Below are 14,412 nucleotides of genomic sequence, written 5' to 3'. Positions count from 1 at the left end.
TCAGCAGCCGCGCGTGGCCCGCCGGGCGCCAGCGCTGTGCTCCCGGCCAGCCACGGCCTGAGGAGAGGCGGCCAGCCCTGTGCCCATGAGGGGCCTCGCCCTCCGCCAACGGCTACTTGTGCTCGTGGCCCTCCGCCATGGCGGCCACCTCGATGGTGGCCGTGTGCTCCTCGGGTCCCGGGGCAGCCATGGAGCTCTCAACAGCCCCCGTGGGCACCGTCACGATGGTGCTGCCCCCAGGCGACACCTGGGCCACGTTCTGCAGGGTGGGGCCCAGGCCGGGCAGGGTGAGCAGCTGCAGCGGGCTCACCACCTTGACCACAGTGCTGCCGTCCTGCATGGCGGCTGTGCTCAGGACCGTGAGGCTGGACGCGTCCGGGTGGATCTCCACCGTGCTGGGAAAGGTGGTGCCCGAGGAGGCCAGCACCGTGTAGCCCCCAAGCAGCGGTGAAGCGGGGGAGCTTGCCGGAGCAGCCTGGGGCATGGCCTTGCCCAGCATGGGGGAGGGCAGGGTGGACACCACTTTGCCCAGCGGCATGCTGGTGAGCTGGGAGACAGGCACACCAGGGGTCAGGGCGATCTGGGCGGACTGGGCGAGCACCTGCGAGGCGATGGCGGCCGGCCCGGACGTGGCCCTTGCGAGCCGGGGCCGCTTCACGGGGGGGGGCAGGGAGACGGGCGTCAGCGTCATGAGCACGTTGCTGAGGTGCTGCGACTTGTGCTTGAGCTCCTTGGCCCGGCGCCGGTGCTCGTCACACTGCTGCTCCAGGGCTGCGGCGACAGCGACAGGGCGTGACCGCGGGGCCCGGCGGGCACCCACAGCCTGCCCTGGCCAGGGCCTGCGCTGACTTGGGGCCTGACCCTCACGTCCTCACGGTGATGCTCTGTCCTGTCCCCCACGGCCCTTGCAGTGACACTGTGTGGGGCCTGCTCTGATGGGGACCCACCGCTCTGAGGAAGCAAAAGAGTCATCCTGAGCAGCCACCTTGCTCTGCCCGACGTGGGGACAGGCCTCCCCTGCTCCCTGTACTGGGTTCCGATCATCCCGCGCTCGCAGGAAAGCTGCCTCGGTGACGTGCTAAGATAAGGAGGGCACAGGGTACGCGGCCTGTCTCACGCGTGGCCGCAGGCACCTCCCAGGAAGGTGCCACCTCGCAGGCGGACTGCGGGGCCGAGGGTAAATTCACCGGAAGTCTGGCTGGGGTCACCTCGGTGTCACCGACCCCGCGCCCCCCCAGCCCCCACGCAGCTGTGCGGTTCACAGCACAGGGCCAGCGCACCTGCCAGGTCGCGGGCGTACTGCTCCCGCGAGCGGTCCACCTGACACTTGCGGCCGGCCAGCACCCTCTTCACGAGGTCCAGCATGCCGAAGTTCTGCACGATGTTGTTGAGGAGGACGGCGTCTGCAGGGCGGGGCGCGCACACGGTGAGACGGGCGGCCCACAGCGGGGCCCGGGCACTCCACCCCCCGCGGTGAGATGAGGGACTGGGCCCAGCAGGTTCCTGATTCCCGGGCTCAGCTTCGTCCCAGTGGCAAGGAGGGACCTGGTGGGAGCAGGCTAACTGCCCACCCCCGCCAACGCTCTTGGGCTCAGCTCGGAGCCAGCAGGAGCAGGCTGCACCCACGGGCGTCCTGAAGCCGCTCGCCACCGCCACCACCACGAGCAGAAGAGGCCTCCGGGCCCACAGACCGGGGCAGGGCAAGACCGCTCACCTCGGAGCTGCAGGGGAGGGTCCTGGACCCGCTGCTGCAGACCCTTCATGGTCTCCACCAGCTCCTGGTGGAACTCCTGTATGACCTCGTCCAGCAGGCCTGCGTCCTTCAGCCCTCGCCAGAAGGCAAACGTGTCATCTGTGAGGGAAGGAGAGGCTCAGAGATGGGGAGTCCTGCACAGGCAGCCCCACCGCCGGTTCCAACCACACGGAGGAGCAAAGAACTGCCAGGAGGACACGGCTCTGAGGGGCGGCAGTGTCCCCCACAACCATACGCGCAAGTCCAGTGGGTGGGCCCTGCACTTCCTGCAAGAGAACGCCTGGCGGTCCGCAAAGGCGAAACCAGCCGCAGATCGGAGTCCCGCCCCAACGCACCCCCTCGGTGAAAAGCCGCGGGAAGGCCCCGCCCCCGCCGTGAGACGCCCAGGAAGGCCCCGCCTCCCCACCTTGACAAGACCCGGCAAGGCCCTGCCCCCACCGTGAGAAGCCCAGCCCGCACCTCCGACGGCTGTGGTCCAGTCCCCAGGGTCCTCACAAGTCTCGATGGTGATAGTGGCAGGAGCCCCGTTCACTGCAACCAAGATGAGCCCGGTGAGCCTCGCCTGCGACAGGCCAGCGTCCCACCCACCACCCACTCCAGCTCTGACTCGCTGCCCCCACCCGCATTTTCACAAAATTGACAGGTGCACGAGCACAACGGAGCATACACATGCCTTGCGTTCTAAATTCGCTGTTAAACATGTACAAAGAAGGAGCTGGAACATGCCTCCTCGAGCCTGTCCACGTGTCCCCAACATTCTGCTGCCCTCGTCATGGTCACAAGCCTCCTGCTGGCCGGGGGCCACAGGCCAGCCTTCCTGCCTGGCCTGCTCTCGGGGCCTCTGTCTCACTGACACTAAGCGTCCATCTCAGCAGCTACCATGTTTCCATTTTTGTAAATCAGAAGTGGGAATTAGAGATGCAAGCCACCCAAGCTGGTTCACCTCTGACTCTAGTGTCTGCAGAGTCCTGGACACAGTTTGGATTTGGCCATTTGGGGCTTAGAAACAAGCCTGGAAACCTAACCTCTGGGTAAGCTTTCTGACCTCATGCCAGCCTCTTTCACATCTGACAAAGACATCATGCTGGGGATGTTAGATGCCTGAAATAGCTCTTTCTTAGTCTGGGCTGATGCAGAGCTTTTAACTCCACGAGAGGCAACTCAGGTGTTCTGAGGACTCTGGCTGAAGAGACCACCATGGAGGTGAGTTTAAGCAAAGCGACAGACCATCCAAGCCACCCAGGGACAACAGACTTCTAAGAGCTAAATCCCAAACCCCATGTGGCCTTTACCGGACACGGCGCTCTGACTGGAGCGTCAGCGCCCGGAGCCTTCCTGGAGATCTGTCACTGCGGCCGCCTTTTACAAGGCAGAACAGAGAGTCTGGACCCAATGACCCGGAGGAGGCCCTGTTCCCACGGAAGCCACGGGCCCACCAGGAGTGCTGTCTCCCTGTGTCTCCTGGGGGCGGGGGCGGGGGCCTTGCCGTGACCCAGCCCCTCCCACACTGTGTAGTGCAGTCCCAGGGCCAGCCCTGACTGCCGGCAGCCTGCGTGTTCCTAGAGCTCCTGGGAGGGACTCCCAAACTGGGCCGGCTGCCAGCCCGTGCAGGTAGGGTGCAGGGACTCATTCGGGGTGAACCCCAGGACCTCACTTTGCCCCCAAGCCTCCCTCTCCATCCTCCCAAGTACAGGACAAGGCCCCTCGACCAACCACCGTCTGGTCAGCCATGAGGACAGTCCCTGGCCACACGGCAGCAAGCCCAGACTGACCTGTGGAGCAACAACTTAGGGACAATGCAATTCCCATCACAGGAAAGGTAGCGCCACCAAGTTATCAATGGGCAACATGAACAGGGAACTTGGGACCGGATTTCATGCTAACTTGTTTTAAAAAGAATCTCTGTATTCAAAACTCTGGAAAGAGTTCCAGGAAACGTTTAGTCCTTCTACCAGTTAGAGCAACAGATGCCAACACAGAACGTCATAAACACATCAACAAATCCCAAGCTGCAGGGAAGTGCACAAGCCGGAACCAGTGCCACGGGGAGCGGCCCCAGGGCGAGGACAGGCGGCAGAGCAGGCGGGGGGCGCTCCCTGGACTGGTCAGAGCTGGGGGCGGGCGCTGGGCGCCTGCTCCTCTTCGTGCTTTCCTCTGCACACGAATCTCTGATCTTATAGTAACAGGGGCTCAAACAGGAAAGCGCTTCAGTCTTCCCTGTGGACGGAGCAGCAATTCGGCTAAGACTCCCTCGGCGAGGAAGCGGGCCGGAGGGGCAGCTGAGTGCGCGGGAGGCCCCGTCCGTACCGTCGGCCGTGGCGGGCGTGAGCGGGATGTACTCAGCAGGCGCGGGGCTGCCCAGGGACGCACGGGCCCCCGACAGGTCGATCTTGGTGCTGCGGCAGGTGTTGGAGCAGACCCTGTCATGCTGGTAGAAGTCCAGCTCCCCGGAGTCCATGATCTTCCTGCGCAGAGGAGGGCGGGGGGTCAGCCGCGGAAGGCCTGCCCCGGGGCGGGCCCAGAGTGGTGTGTCTGCGGAGGCAGGCTCCACCGGGGCTCCCGGGCAGGCCTCTCCAACACCCCAGCACAGCTCTCTCAGCTGGCGTGGGGACGCCTGCGTGTGGCTCTGTCCACAGGAAGGGCGACTACAGTGGCTGGTGCTCCGAGGGAGGTGGCTGTCCAGAGACGCCGGTCAGCACTGAGGGGCTGGGCCTCTCTGAGATGCTCTGCTGCCCCCCAGCCCCGGGGGGCGGGGACGACTCAGGGCCAAAAGAGGTGCTGACGGCGGCACACCCGCCTGGTGCGTGGCCCAAAAATCGAGACCCTCCAGAAGCACCAACAGCACCAGCACCTCTGGATTCTCGCTGTGTCACCTCCCAGCCTCAGTTTTACCAGGAAGGCACCACATGTACCCTGCCTGCTGGGATGCCCCCCAGGCCCTCCTCTCTGGCCTCTCCCAGAGGTCCTGGACTTCAGTTCAGTGCATCTCGACTGGCCTGCCTCGACCCGCGAAAGGATCGGATGGCCCTGGGGCTGCCGCCCACCTCGGCCTTGGGGCAGCGTGAACGTGCTGGCTCCAGGGAGTGCAGCAGATGGCACCTCCCGGCGGTGCTCTTCCAATGAAACAGTCACAGCCGCACCACCAAGATACTCACGCCCGGCGGCAGGTGGGGCTGAGAGAGGAAAGAGCTGGGTTGATGGGAGGGTGCAAAGCTGCTCCGGGGGAAGGAAGGGGCTCCCCAGGGAGAGTGACAGGGCTCCCACGGGCTGCAGGCACCCAGGGCAGCAGACATGCCCAAGGACAGCAAGAAGCCGCTTCCCCCGGGAATAAACACAGGAAGGAGAGGGGCCCCTGCAGCAACAAAGCAACCAGATCCCGCCACTCTGGACACCATGAAAAACCATGGCTGTCTCTGGACAGGCATGCAGCAGGGGCCAATTCAGAGGCGCAAGCTCTTACCACCAAAGCAGGAAATGCTAAAACATGGAAATTAGGCATTAACGTTCCTGGGGCTACAAATGCAAAAGGCTAGTCTGTCCTCAGCCTTCGTGGAAGCGGCATCACCCTTCCCGTTTCACAGGCGGAAGGGGGGAGCTCAGAAGGCCACCGTGGCAGGCCACGCCCGCCAGGGCAGCTGGTGGGACGGGCACCGCAGAGGGCCGGACGGGCGAGCCTGAGCGGGACACTCCAGACCCTCGACGCTCTAGGGCCTGATGTGGGTGTGAAGTAACGAAGAGCCGGCCGGAAGCTTCCCACCGATTCCTACTTAACTTCAAAGGGAAGACGAAGTGTACAGGGGGAAGGGTGAGTGGACGCCTCACCAAGACCCCGCCACTGACAAGGGAAGCCGATGGGGCACGGGCCAGCAGGACTGACTCTGAAAACAGGAAAGCTGGGGCTCTAGGCCAAGACACCCTGAAAGCCTCAACTCCACGACTGTCACAAGGTCACAGAACAGTGCAGCCTGGAGGAGACCAATGCTGCCAGTGAACAAAGACAGTCCGGACAGGACCCTTGCTGGCAGACTGGCCATCCAGAAAGGACAATGTCTGGACAACTGGACAGACCAACGCACAGCTCTCAACAGGGACCCGAGTCTGGGGTGATGGCGGGAGGCACGCGGGCGTACGTGCTGCCTCAGGAGGAAGGAGGCTGCCCTGGCCACTGTCCTGACGTGCAGACAGCTTCACAGCCGGTGTCTTCCTGGTGACACAGTCACAGATGCCTCGGTAAGGGACTGGTGGTGACCAAACCAAGACAGAAAGGGCTTCCCTGGGGGTGCAGTGGTTGGGAATCCGCCTGCCAATGCAGGGGACACGGGTTCGAGCCCTGGTCCGGGAAGATCCCACGTGCCGCGGAGCAACTAAGCCTGTACGTCACAACTACTGAGCCTGCGCTCTAGAGCCCACGAGCCACAACTATTGAGCCCGTGGGCCACAACTACTGAGCCAACACTGCACAACTACTGAGCCCACGCTCCACAGCTACTGAAGCCCGCACCACTCCTAGAGCCCGTGCTCCGCAACAAGAGACGCCACCGCAGTGAGAAGCACCTCCCGGCCCCACATAATATCAAGTGGGGAAAGCTCCCACAGAGATCTCTGTCTCAATGCTAAGACCCAGCTCCACCAAAGAGCCAGCAGGCTCCAGAAAAAATTAAAAAAAAAAAAAAAAAAAGCAAGACAGAAACCCCTGCAAGTCTGACAGTGTCACGTGCTGGCAGGGGTGGGGGCGGCCCAGCCCCGGGGACGCTGTCCACAATCCTCACGTAGAAAATGCCCCTCATCTTCAAAACGCAAAACCCAATGAAAAAGCAGTGGCCACAGTGCTCCCCGACATAGGGTCACCAGCTCATCCCTGCCCAGTCCCTCCAGCCGGTCCCCCACCCCCGCGCCCCACCCACCTGAGCATGATGCCGTTCATGCGGATGGCTCGCTTCCAGTCCTTCAGGGTGGACTTGCCAGCCAGGTGCACAAACTCCTTGGGGCTGATGACATGCTCATCGTACTGTGGAGGAAAGAGCAGAGCAAAATCAGGACAGAGCCTCTCCACCGCCCTTCTCTCCTGCCTGACACCACCGCCCCCCCCAGAGCTGACCTGGGAAAGGGGGTGGACGGCAGGGCAGATGTGGTGGAGCCATGGGCCGGCTCTCAACCTGACATTCAGGATTCAGGAAAGAACCACCATGTGAGACGAGCCTGACCCTTGTGCACAGGGGCTGGAGTGGGGAGCTGGCCTCCTCCTGCCCCAGCGGGTAGTCAGACACTGACCCCCAGTGGGGAGGGAGCTAAGTGCTTGGCGCTCCCCACCAACCACACACCCAACGCCTGGGACCCAAGGACCCCACACCACTCAGAAAGGCACAGCGCTCTCTCCCTCCCTTCAGACAGCAACTGGCAAACCTCCTTACGCATGACTTATTCCACAAACAATGCACACATATATCACACCAAGTAACAGGAGCCACAGGGCACAGGGTCAGCTGTGAATGTCCCTTCAGCCGGCCTGGCCCACCCCTAACGGCACCCTTCACGGCCCAGAAGCATATGTCCACTTCAAAGTCAGGGAACTGCCCCCACTCCTCACAGGTCTGCTAGTTTCCCCCAACAGTGGCCTAAGAAGGTAAAGTATCCTATTCAGTCTTATTAAACAAGAAATTACTGGAACCAAAGAACCAACATAAAACTGCATTTACTTAGAAAACAAAGGACTTCCCTGGTGGCACAGAGGTTAAGGATCCGCCTGCCAGTGCAGGGGATGCAGGTTCAAGCCCTGGTCCGGGAAGATCCCACATGCCATGGAGCAACTAAGTCAGTGTACAACTACTGAGCCTGCACGCCACAACTACTGAGCTCACGTGCCACAACTACTGAGCCCACATACCACAACTACTGAAGCCCAGGCCTCTAGAGCCCGTGCTCAGCAACAAGAAAAGCCGCCGCAGTGAGAAGCCCACACACCTCAATGAAGAGCAGCCCGCTCTCTGCAACTAGAGAAAGCCCGCGCACAGCTTTATTAAAAAAAAAAAAAAAAGAAAGAAAAAGAAAAGGAAACAAGCAGGCTGGGGATGGATAAGTCACTGGTCTCAGCAGAGGCAGAAATGAAAGCTCCAACTGTGGCCTGGATGCACAGCTGGACCCCAGCCAGGGTGCCGGCCTTCCCAGGCATCCCCTTCCCAGGCGGCTGCCTCTCGGGCGCCCTGCAGTCTGTGTCAGGTTGGGCCCAGGTTACCATGCCGCTGGAGCAAAAGCACCTCCACTCAGCCACACTTGCTCTGTAGCGCTCCACAGATAGTCATATTCTACAAACTGGAGGTTCGTGACAACCCTGTTTCGAGCAGGGCTATCGGCGCCGTTTTTCGAGAGCAGTTGCTCACTTCAGGTCTGTGTGACACCTTCTGGTAATTCTCGCAATATTTCAAACTTTTTCGTTATTACTATAGTTGTTACGGTGATGTGTGAGCAGTGATCTTTGATGTTACTATTGCCGCTCCGAAAGCTCAGATGATGGCTAGCATTTTTTAGCAATAAAGTACTTTTAAGTTAAGGTATGTACATTGTTTTTAGACATACTGCTGTGGCACCATTAACAGAGTACACTCTAGTGTAAACATAATTTTTATATGTGTGAGGAAACCAAACAGCGTGTGTGACTCTTCTCATTGAGACATGGGCTTTACTGAGGCGGTCTGGAACTGAACCTGCAGCGTCTCCGATGTCTGCCTGTATCTCCAGTGCACTTGGTCGCGGCAAACGCCACCAGCCTGGGAAGCCCCTCTTGACAGAAGCAGCTGTCCTAATTGCCTGAGCCCTGCACTCTTTCTCTCTGAGTCAGGAAGCCACTCATCCCCTCAGTCAGCTGGTCGGGAGCCAGGCCTGAGCCTGGGCAGACAGGCAGAGTCAGAGTCGGAGGACCTCGCTGGCCGCTGCCCGAGCCCAGGAAGTCCACACTGGGCCCGGCGTCTGCCCCCACCACGTGGCACCCTCTCTGGCCATCGCCTCTGGCCCTGCCCGCACCCGGACACTGCAGCACCACCTGCTGGCCTGTCTCTCCCTTGCATCTTGTGCGCCCCCCCATACCACCTCCTTCTGGGGGACCAGGCTCTCCTCTGCTAGTTGGGCAGGTGTGCCCCACTGTCAGGGTGGGCCAGCTGATCCCACTCACAGCCCTCCAACCGTCCCACCACAGAGCATACAGAGCCTCCTAGGACACACACCAGCACTGCAGAGCCCATCACCTTAGACTCACCCACCTCCTCCACTCTCCACGCCTCTGGCCACCTAAAAGCTCCTCTCTGGAACCACTTTCCCTCTGCCTGAAATCATTTCTTAGAATACCTTTAGTTACGACTTGCTGGTGGCAAACACAGTTTTGCCTGAAAATGTTTTTGTTTCCCCTAGTTTCTGAAGACGACTTCACTGTGTGCAGCTTTCCTCTCCTGGCACAAGGAGACCCGCCCTGCGCCGGTCCCCCGGCTCCCTGGGAGTCTTTAGAGCTCAGCTGCCAGGGGGGTCTTGCTCCACTGCTCTCGTTATTACATCTCTTTTGCTTCAAACTTTTAATTCTGCTGTGATTTCAACCCTACAAAATAACTGCAGGTACAGTACAGAGCCCCAGCGGCCCCTTCCCCAGGCTCGCTCTCCACACAGGGCCCATCTCTAAACGCTCGTGGGGTAGCCGCCCTGAGTCCTTCACACCTATTTCCTGAGAACAAGGTTCCTACGTAACGACACACAGCTCTCAACATCAGGGAACTACCATTAATGTATTATTATCTGATCCACAGGCAATATTCCAATTTCACAAACTGTCCCAATAACGGCCTTTGTGGCGACTTTTCTCTGATGCAGGACATGGCCTGACTTTGTGCTGCACTGACCACTGCGTCTTGCCTCCTTGACTCAGAGCAGCTCCTCAGCCCGATGGTGTCTTCCTGACCTCAACATCTGTGAAGCATGCAGGTCAGTGTTTTTGTAGACAAAACTTGTGCCCCTCAGTTTTTGTCTGTCTGACATTTTCCCAAGTAGAGTCGGGTTGTGGGGTTTTGTCGGGAATGCCACAGAATCCCTGCCCATTCGATCAGGAGGCCAGAATGGAGGCTGGTCCCGATACTGATGCCCAAACATCATCACATTTAGGGAGTGATCTGCAGGCTTCCCCCTGCCGTTCCTGCTTTGCCTCTGTAAGCAGTACCTCAATGATGGGGGTACCTGGAGACCAACTATCCCTCATCCAGCTTCCTGACTAGCTTCAGCACCCCCTTGTGGCACTCTAGCTCCAGCACCCCTTCTACATTTGTTAGTTGGTGTAAGAGTTTAACCTCTCCCTTGTGTCAATGTAAATAAATAACATGAAATACACTGCAATAAATATGGGCCCATAGATTCTTGTTTCTACTTGAATCATAATCCATAACTGTCATTCATTATTTTGATGCTAAAGTGTCCCAGGAGCCAGTGGAAGGTCCTCTGCGCTGGCACCTATGTAGATTTTGAAATGTGGTTGGTTTCTTCTTATTCATTCAGTTTAGGATCTGTTAAGTCTCTTGAACTGTGGGCTGCTATCTTTCCTTGGTTCTGAAAGTTCTCAGACGCTCTCTCCTCTCAGAATTCAGACAGATGCATTAGACTTTCTTGTGCTTCCATTTTCCCTCATGACGTTTTGGGGGACCACTGTCTGGATAACTTCTTCACTTCTATCTTCTATTTCACTAATTATCTCTTCAACTGTGTCTAATGTGTTGTAAAATCCAACTACTTAAGTGTTCAATTTTAATTCTGTTTTTCACTTCTAGTTTGGTTTTTTTTTTTAAAAAGTTAGTTAGTTATTTGGTTGCACTGGGTCTTAGTTGCAGGAGGTGGGCTCCTTAGTTGCAGCTCACAGGCTCCTTAGTTGTGGCATGCAAACTCTTAGTTGCAGCATGCATGTAGGATCTAGTTCCCTGACCAGGGATCAAACCCGGGCCCCCTGCATTTGGAGTCTTATCCACTGTGCCACCAGGGAAGTCCCTCTAGCTTCTTCTTGTTGCTGTTTTTAATTAATTTGTGTGTGTGTGTGTGTGTGTGTGTATGGCTGCGTTGGGTCTTCATTGCTGTGCATGGGCTTTCTCTAGTTGCAGCGAGCAGGGGCTACTTTTCATTGCGGTACACGGGCTTCTCATTGTGGTGACTTCTCTTGTTACGGAGCACGGGCTCTAGGCACGCGGGCTTCAGTAGTTGTGACACACAGGCTCAGCAGTAGAGGCTCACGGGCTCTAGAGCGTAGGCTCAGTAGTTGTGGCGTACAGGCTTAGCTGCTCCGCGGCATGTGGGATCTTCCCAGACCAGGGCTCGAACCCATGTCCCCTGCATTGGCAGGCAGATTCTTAACCACTGCGCCACCAGGGAAGCCCTCTTTTATTTCTTGAAGTAAATTAAACATAATTATTTTATATTCTGTGTCTCCAAATTCCAACCTGCAGCATTTGTGGGTCTGATTCTTCTATCTGTGGTTTCTGTGAGCACTCATTCAGGTGCTTTATTTCCTGTGTGCTCAATGTTTTGTTTTGCTTTACTGTGAGCTGCTCCTTTTCTTGGAACTTTGTCTGTCAAAATTACTTGAAACCTGAGATAAAGATGAGTTCTACCAAAAAGGATTTTTCATTTGCTTTTGTCAGATTCCTGGGGGAGCTGGTTGTGCCAGCCAGGAACAACCTACAACTAAACTCTTAGCTAAAGGTGTTCACACTATACAGGCCACATGTGAATCCTCAAGAGGGCTCTCTCTTCACCCGGTGCTAAGACATGAGACAGGCATTTTCCGTGCCCTGGGGGATAGAGGGGACGGGGAGTATGTGATTAGCGTACCCTCTAACCCCCGACACTGAGGGTAGAGACCTCTGGAAGTAGCAGCATCACAGGGACAATCTCTGCCCCCAACAACACACCCAAGTTGGGAGCCCTGGGCTTCAGCTTCTCATCTCCAGCCCCATGAGGCTGAGAAAACCAGTGTCAGGCAAAGGCTCTCAGACAAAAGCCGGGGTTGGTGCTTGGCCTCCCTCTATCATCCACCTTTATTCAGGCCCTGAGCATGACTATTTCCTCCTCTTTTGCCAGCTTAAGGAGGCATCTAGAAGATGCATTACGAAAATATCTTAAGTGGTATTATTGGCTGCTTTCAGCACAAGGTGAGTCTGGGTACCTAAACTACCATGTTGCAGAAAGAGCAGACCTCTCCCCTCCATCTTACTCATGACTGCTAATGAGTCTTTGCAAAGCATCCCTCTCGTTCAACCTGCCCAGCAGAGCCACTGCCAATCCCAACGTCAGCAGAGCTGCCTTCCCAGCCTCTCTCCACAGCTTTGCTCCAGGAACAGAGAGTCTCTGCCCTGAGGCTCTCCGTGTGCCCCAGCGGCAATCCTGCCTGTCCCTGGAGGCTCCTTCCTTCTCCTCTGCTCTCCCAAGCACGGGGTTTCTGCCTTCTGAACTGCCCCCTACAGGTCACACCCCCTGCCGTAGGGGTCTTCTTCTGTTTGCTTCACAGCTGCGTACGGGGGCCCCTCCCTGCAGCCCGGCACGCAGGCCTGTGCTCTGGTTGCATCAGAACCCTCACCTGAACACACTTCACATTGATGCCGGGGCACACAAACTTCCTCCAGATCAGGTTGGCTCTGCTGTCGCCGCAGGTGATGGGGTACACGACCTCGGCCTCCAGGCTCTCCTCAGCCATCTTCACTTCTCGCCAGGCGTGTCGACAGGGAAAGGGGCAACACAGAAAATCAGTCACAGCTTCTCCAAAGCACCTTCTGCAAAAGCACAACATTAACTGCCAACCTAGAACCCAGAAACTAAAATCCAGGAGGCACTGAGACAGGACCGAGGTGGGCGGGGACACTTCTCATCAGCCCGAAGTAAAGAGCCACTGAAGGAAACAACCTTTACCTGGCACGATTCCAGAGAAAACTATTCTTAACACTTGGAAGAGCTCTGAGGCCTTCAGTGTTAGGCAACAGGAAAAGACCAAAGGTGATAAACCACCTTCACCGCCACTCACTGACAGCTACACTAAGTAGAACCACAAAACCGAGCTCTCCCCTCCAGCCACAGGCCAAGGCCACGCCTGGAGGCTCTGGAGCCCGGGCCTCTGTGGCGCCACCTCTGAAGACGAGCTCACAGAAGAGCCTCGGAACCTCTGACTGGTCCCCTGCTGGTGGGAGGACCGCCCCCTCGGAAAGGCCACCTCCAGAGCTGCCTGCGGGCACTGCCACGAGAAGGCAGGCTCCCTACCTAACACGGCCTCCTTGAGCTGCGAGGACGCTGTGAACGCGGCTGCAGCAGCTGCCGCGGCGTTCTCCGTCTCCATGTTACCCTCCGTCAGGTCACTCCTGGGAACAGAGGGGAGGAGAGAGGAGACATTAACACCCCCAACACCAGCCAGCCTCGCGCTCTGCTGCCATTTCTGCCCGACTTTCCAGTCCAGCCCGAGGTCACGGCACGGCAGGCTCAGGGCCATGCGCTCACCGCGCTGCTGACCCCACAGGCGTTGCTCCTCAGGTTCCCTTGGAAAACCCAGGTCCTAATTGGCCCTACTGTGTTCTTATCAGAGAAGTTACCGTGAGCTTAGGGACACGAAGCCATGACCTTGGTGTCAGGAGAAGAGTCGGGGAAGCGTTACTCGCTCCTGGCTGGGTGGTGGCTCTGCGTCCCCTGGCGCCCCCTGCCCCCAGGCCGGGTGCCCATCCTCACCCGTGCGGGGCCAGGTTGGTGGTGACCAGCACGGTCTTCACCTCCTCCATGCCGCTGCCATCCGCCGCCGTGTCGGGCGTCGTTACCACCACCACCTCCTCCATGTGGACGCTCACGTCGGGGGTGGCCATGGCTCAGCGGACAGGAGGTGCCAGGGCACCGGGCCTGCAGGGCAACAGGGGGGCACAGGGTCTGCACGGGGACCTCGCTACCTTCTGACAGAAGCAATGCAAGAGAAGGGCTCTTCCAGGGCCTCGGGCTCTGGCAAGGATGGAGTGAGCACTGAGAAAGGAAGCCCTGGAAGAACCTCGGAGCCATGACAGGCCCGAAAGCCCAGTGGTCACCTGCGGGGGACGGGGAAGGAACCAGAATGTGGGCAGACGCCTCTGGAGGTGGGTCCCACGCCCTGAACTCAGGGCTGTGCACAGAGCGCCCGCGGAGGGACTCCCTGGCGCTCCAGTGGTTAAGACACTGTGCTTCTACTGCAGAGGGCATAGGTTCGATCCCTGGTGGGGAACTAAGATCCCGCAGGCTGCAGCACGACCCAAAAATAAACCAAAGAAAGCCCTCGGAGATGAATCCTGTCTCTGGTCTGGGAGACCCTCCCAGGGCATTATTTTGTCTTTGCTGGCTCTGCCCTCCAGCAAGCCCCAGGCCCTCTAAACTCCATGACAGTCACAGCCAGGCAGGCACCGAAAACTCCGGGGGACCCAGAGGCACCCCACTGCTCTCCTGCTCTCCATCCTCTGGCGCTTGGCTCAGGGCAGACCAGGTACTGAGACATCGCAGCACAGAGGACACGTAAGAGACCTGGCTTTTAGCCAAAGCACAAGGAAGGGGGTTCTGGGGGTCAGAGAGTATGCAGGAGACTGCGGAGAGGAGGGAGGCGGAAAGGGCTTGCCCCCAGCTGTGTGCGAAGGACTGGGTCACTCCTC

The 14,412-nt window shown here is 58.4% G+C and overlaps 1 protein-coding gene across 1 annotated transcript in view; it reads right to left on the bottom strand.

Moving 5' to 3' along the window:
* Nucleotides 1–13,608, bottom strand: part of GMEB2 (glucocorticoid modulatory element binding protein 2) — a 14,199-nt gene extending 591 nt beyond the window's left edge. The window contains exons 1-9 of the mRNA XM_007462241.1: nucleotides 13,478–13,608; nucleotides 13,019–13,116; nucleotides 12,345–12,466; nucleotides 6,658–6,761; nucleotides 4,061–4,218; nucleotides 2,213–2,284; nucleotides 1,715–1,852; nucleotides 1,281–1,403; nucleotides 1–771 (exon numbers count right to left, since the gene is read on the bottom strand). The exon at nucleotides 1–771 is cut by the window's left edge and continues 591 nt beyond it. Of these exons, the coding sequence (XP_007462303.1) occupies nucleotides 113–771; nucleotides 1,281–1,403; nucleotides 1,715–1,852; nucleotides 2,213–2,284; nucleotides 4,061–4,218; nucleotides 6,658–6,761; nucleotides 12,345–12,466; nucleotides 13,019–13,116; nucleotides 13,478–13,608 (1,605 nt within the window). The 3' untranslated portion in view covers nucleotides 1–112. The remainder of the gene's footprint in view (nucleotides 772–1,280; nucleotides 1,404–1,714; nucleotides 1,853–2,212; nucleotides 2,285–4,060; nucleotides 4,219–6,657; nucleotides 6,762–12,344; nucleotides 12,467–13,018; nucleotides 13,117–13,477) is intronic.
* Between the last annotated feature and the right edge of the window lie 804 nt (nucleotides 13,609–14,412).

Source organism: Lipotes vexillifer, unplaced genomic scaffold (assembly GCF_000442215.2).
Source record: "Lipotes vexillifer unplaced genomic scaffold, Lipotes_vexillifer_v1.1 scaffold1798, whole genome shotgun sequence".
NCBI classification, from domain to species: Eukaryota; Metazoa; Chordata; class Mammalia; order Artiodactyla; family Lipotidae; genus Lipotes; species Lipotes vexillifer.
Note: the sequence above shows the minus strand (reverse complement) of the source record. Positions and strands in the feature narration are given on the sequence as shown.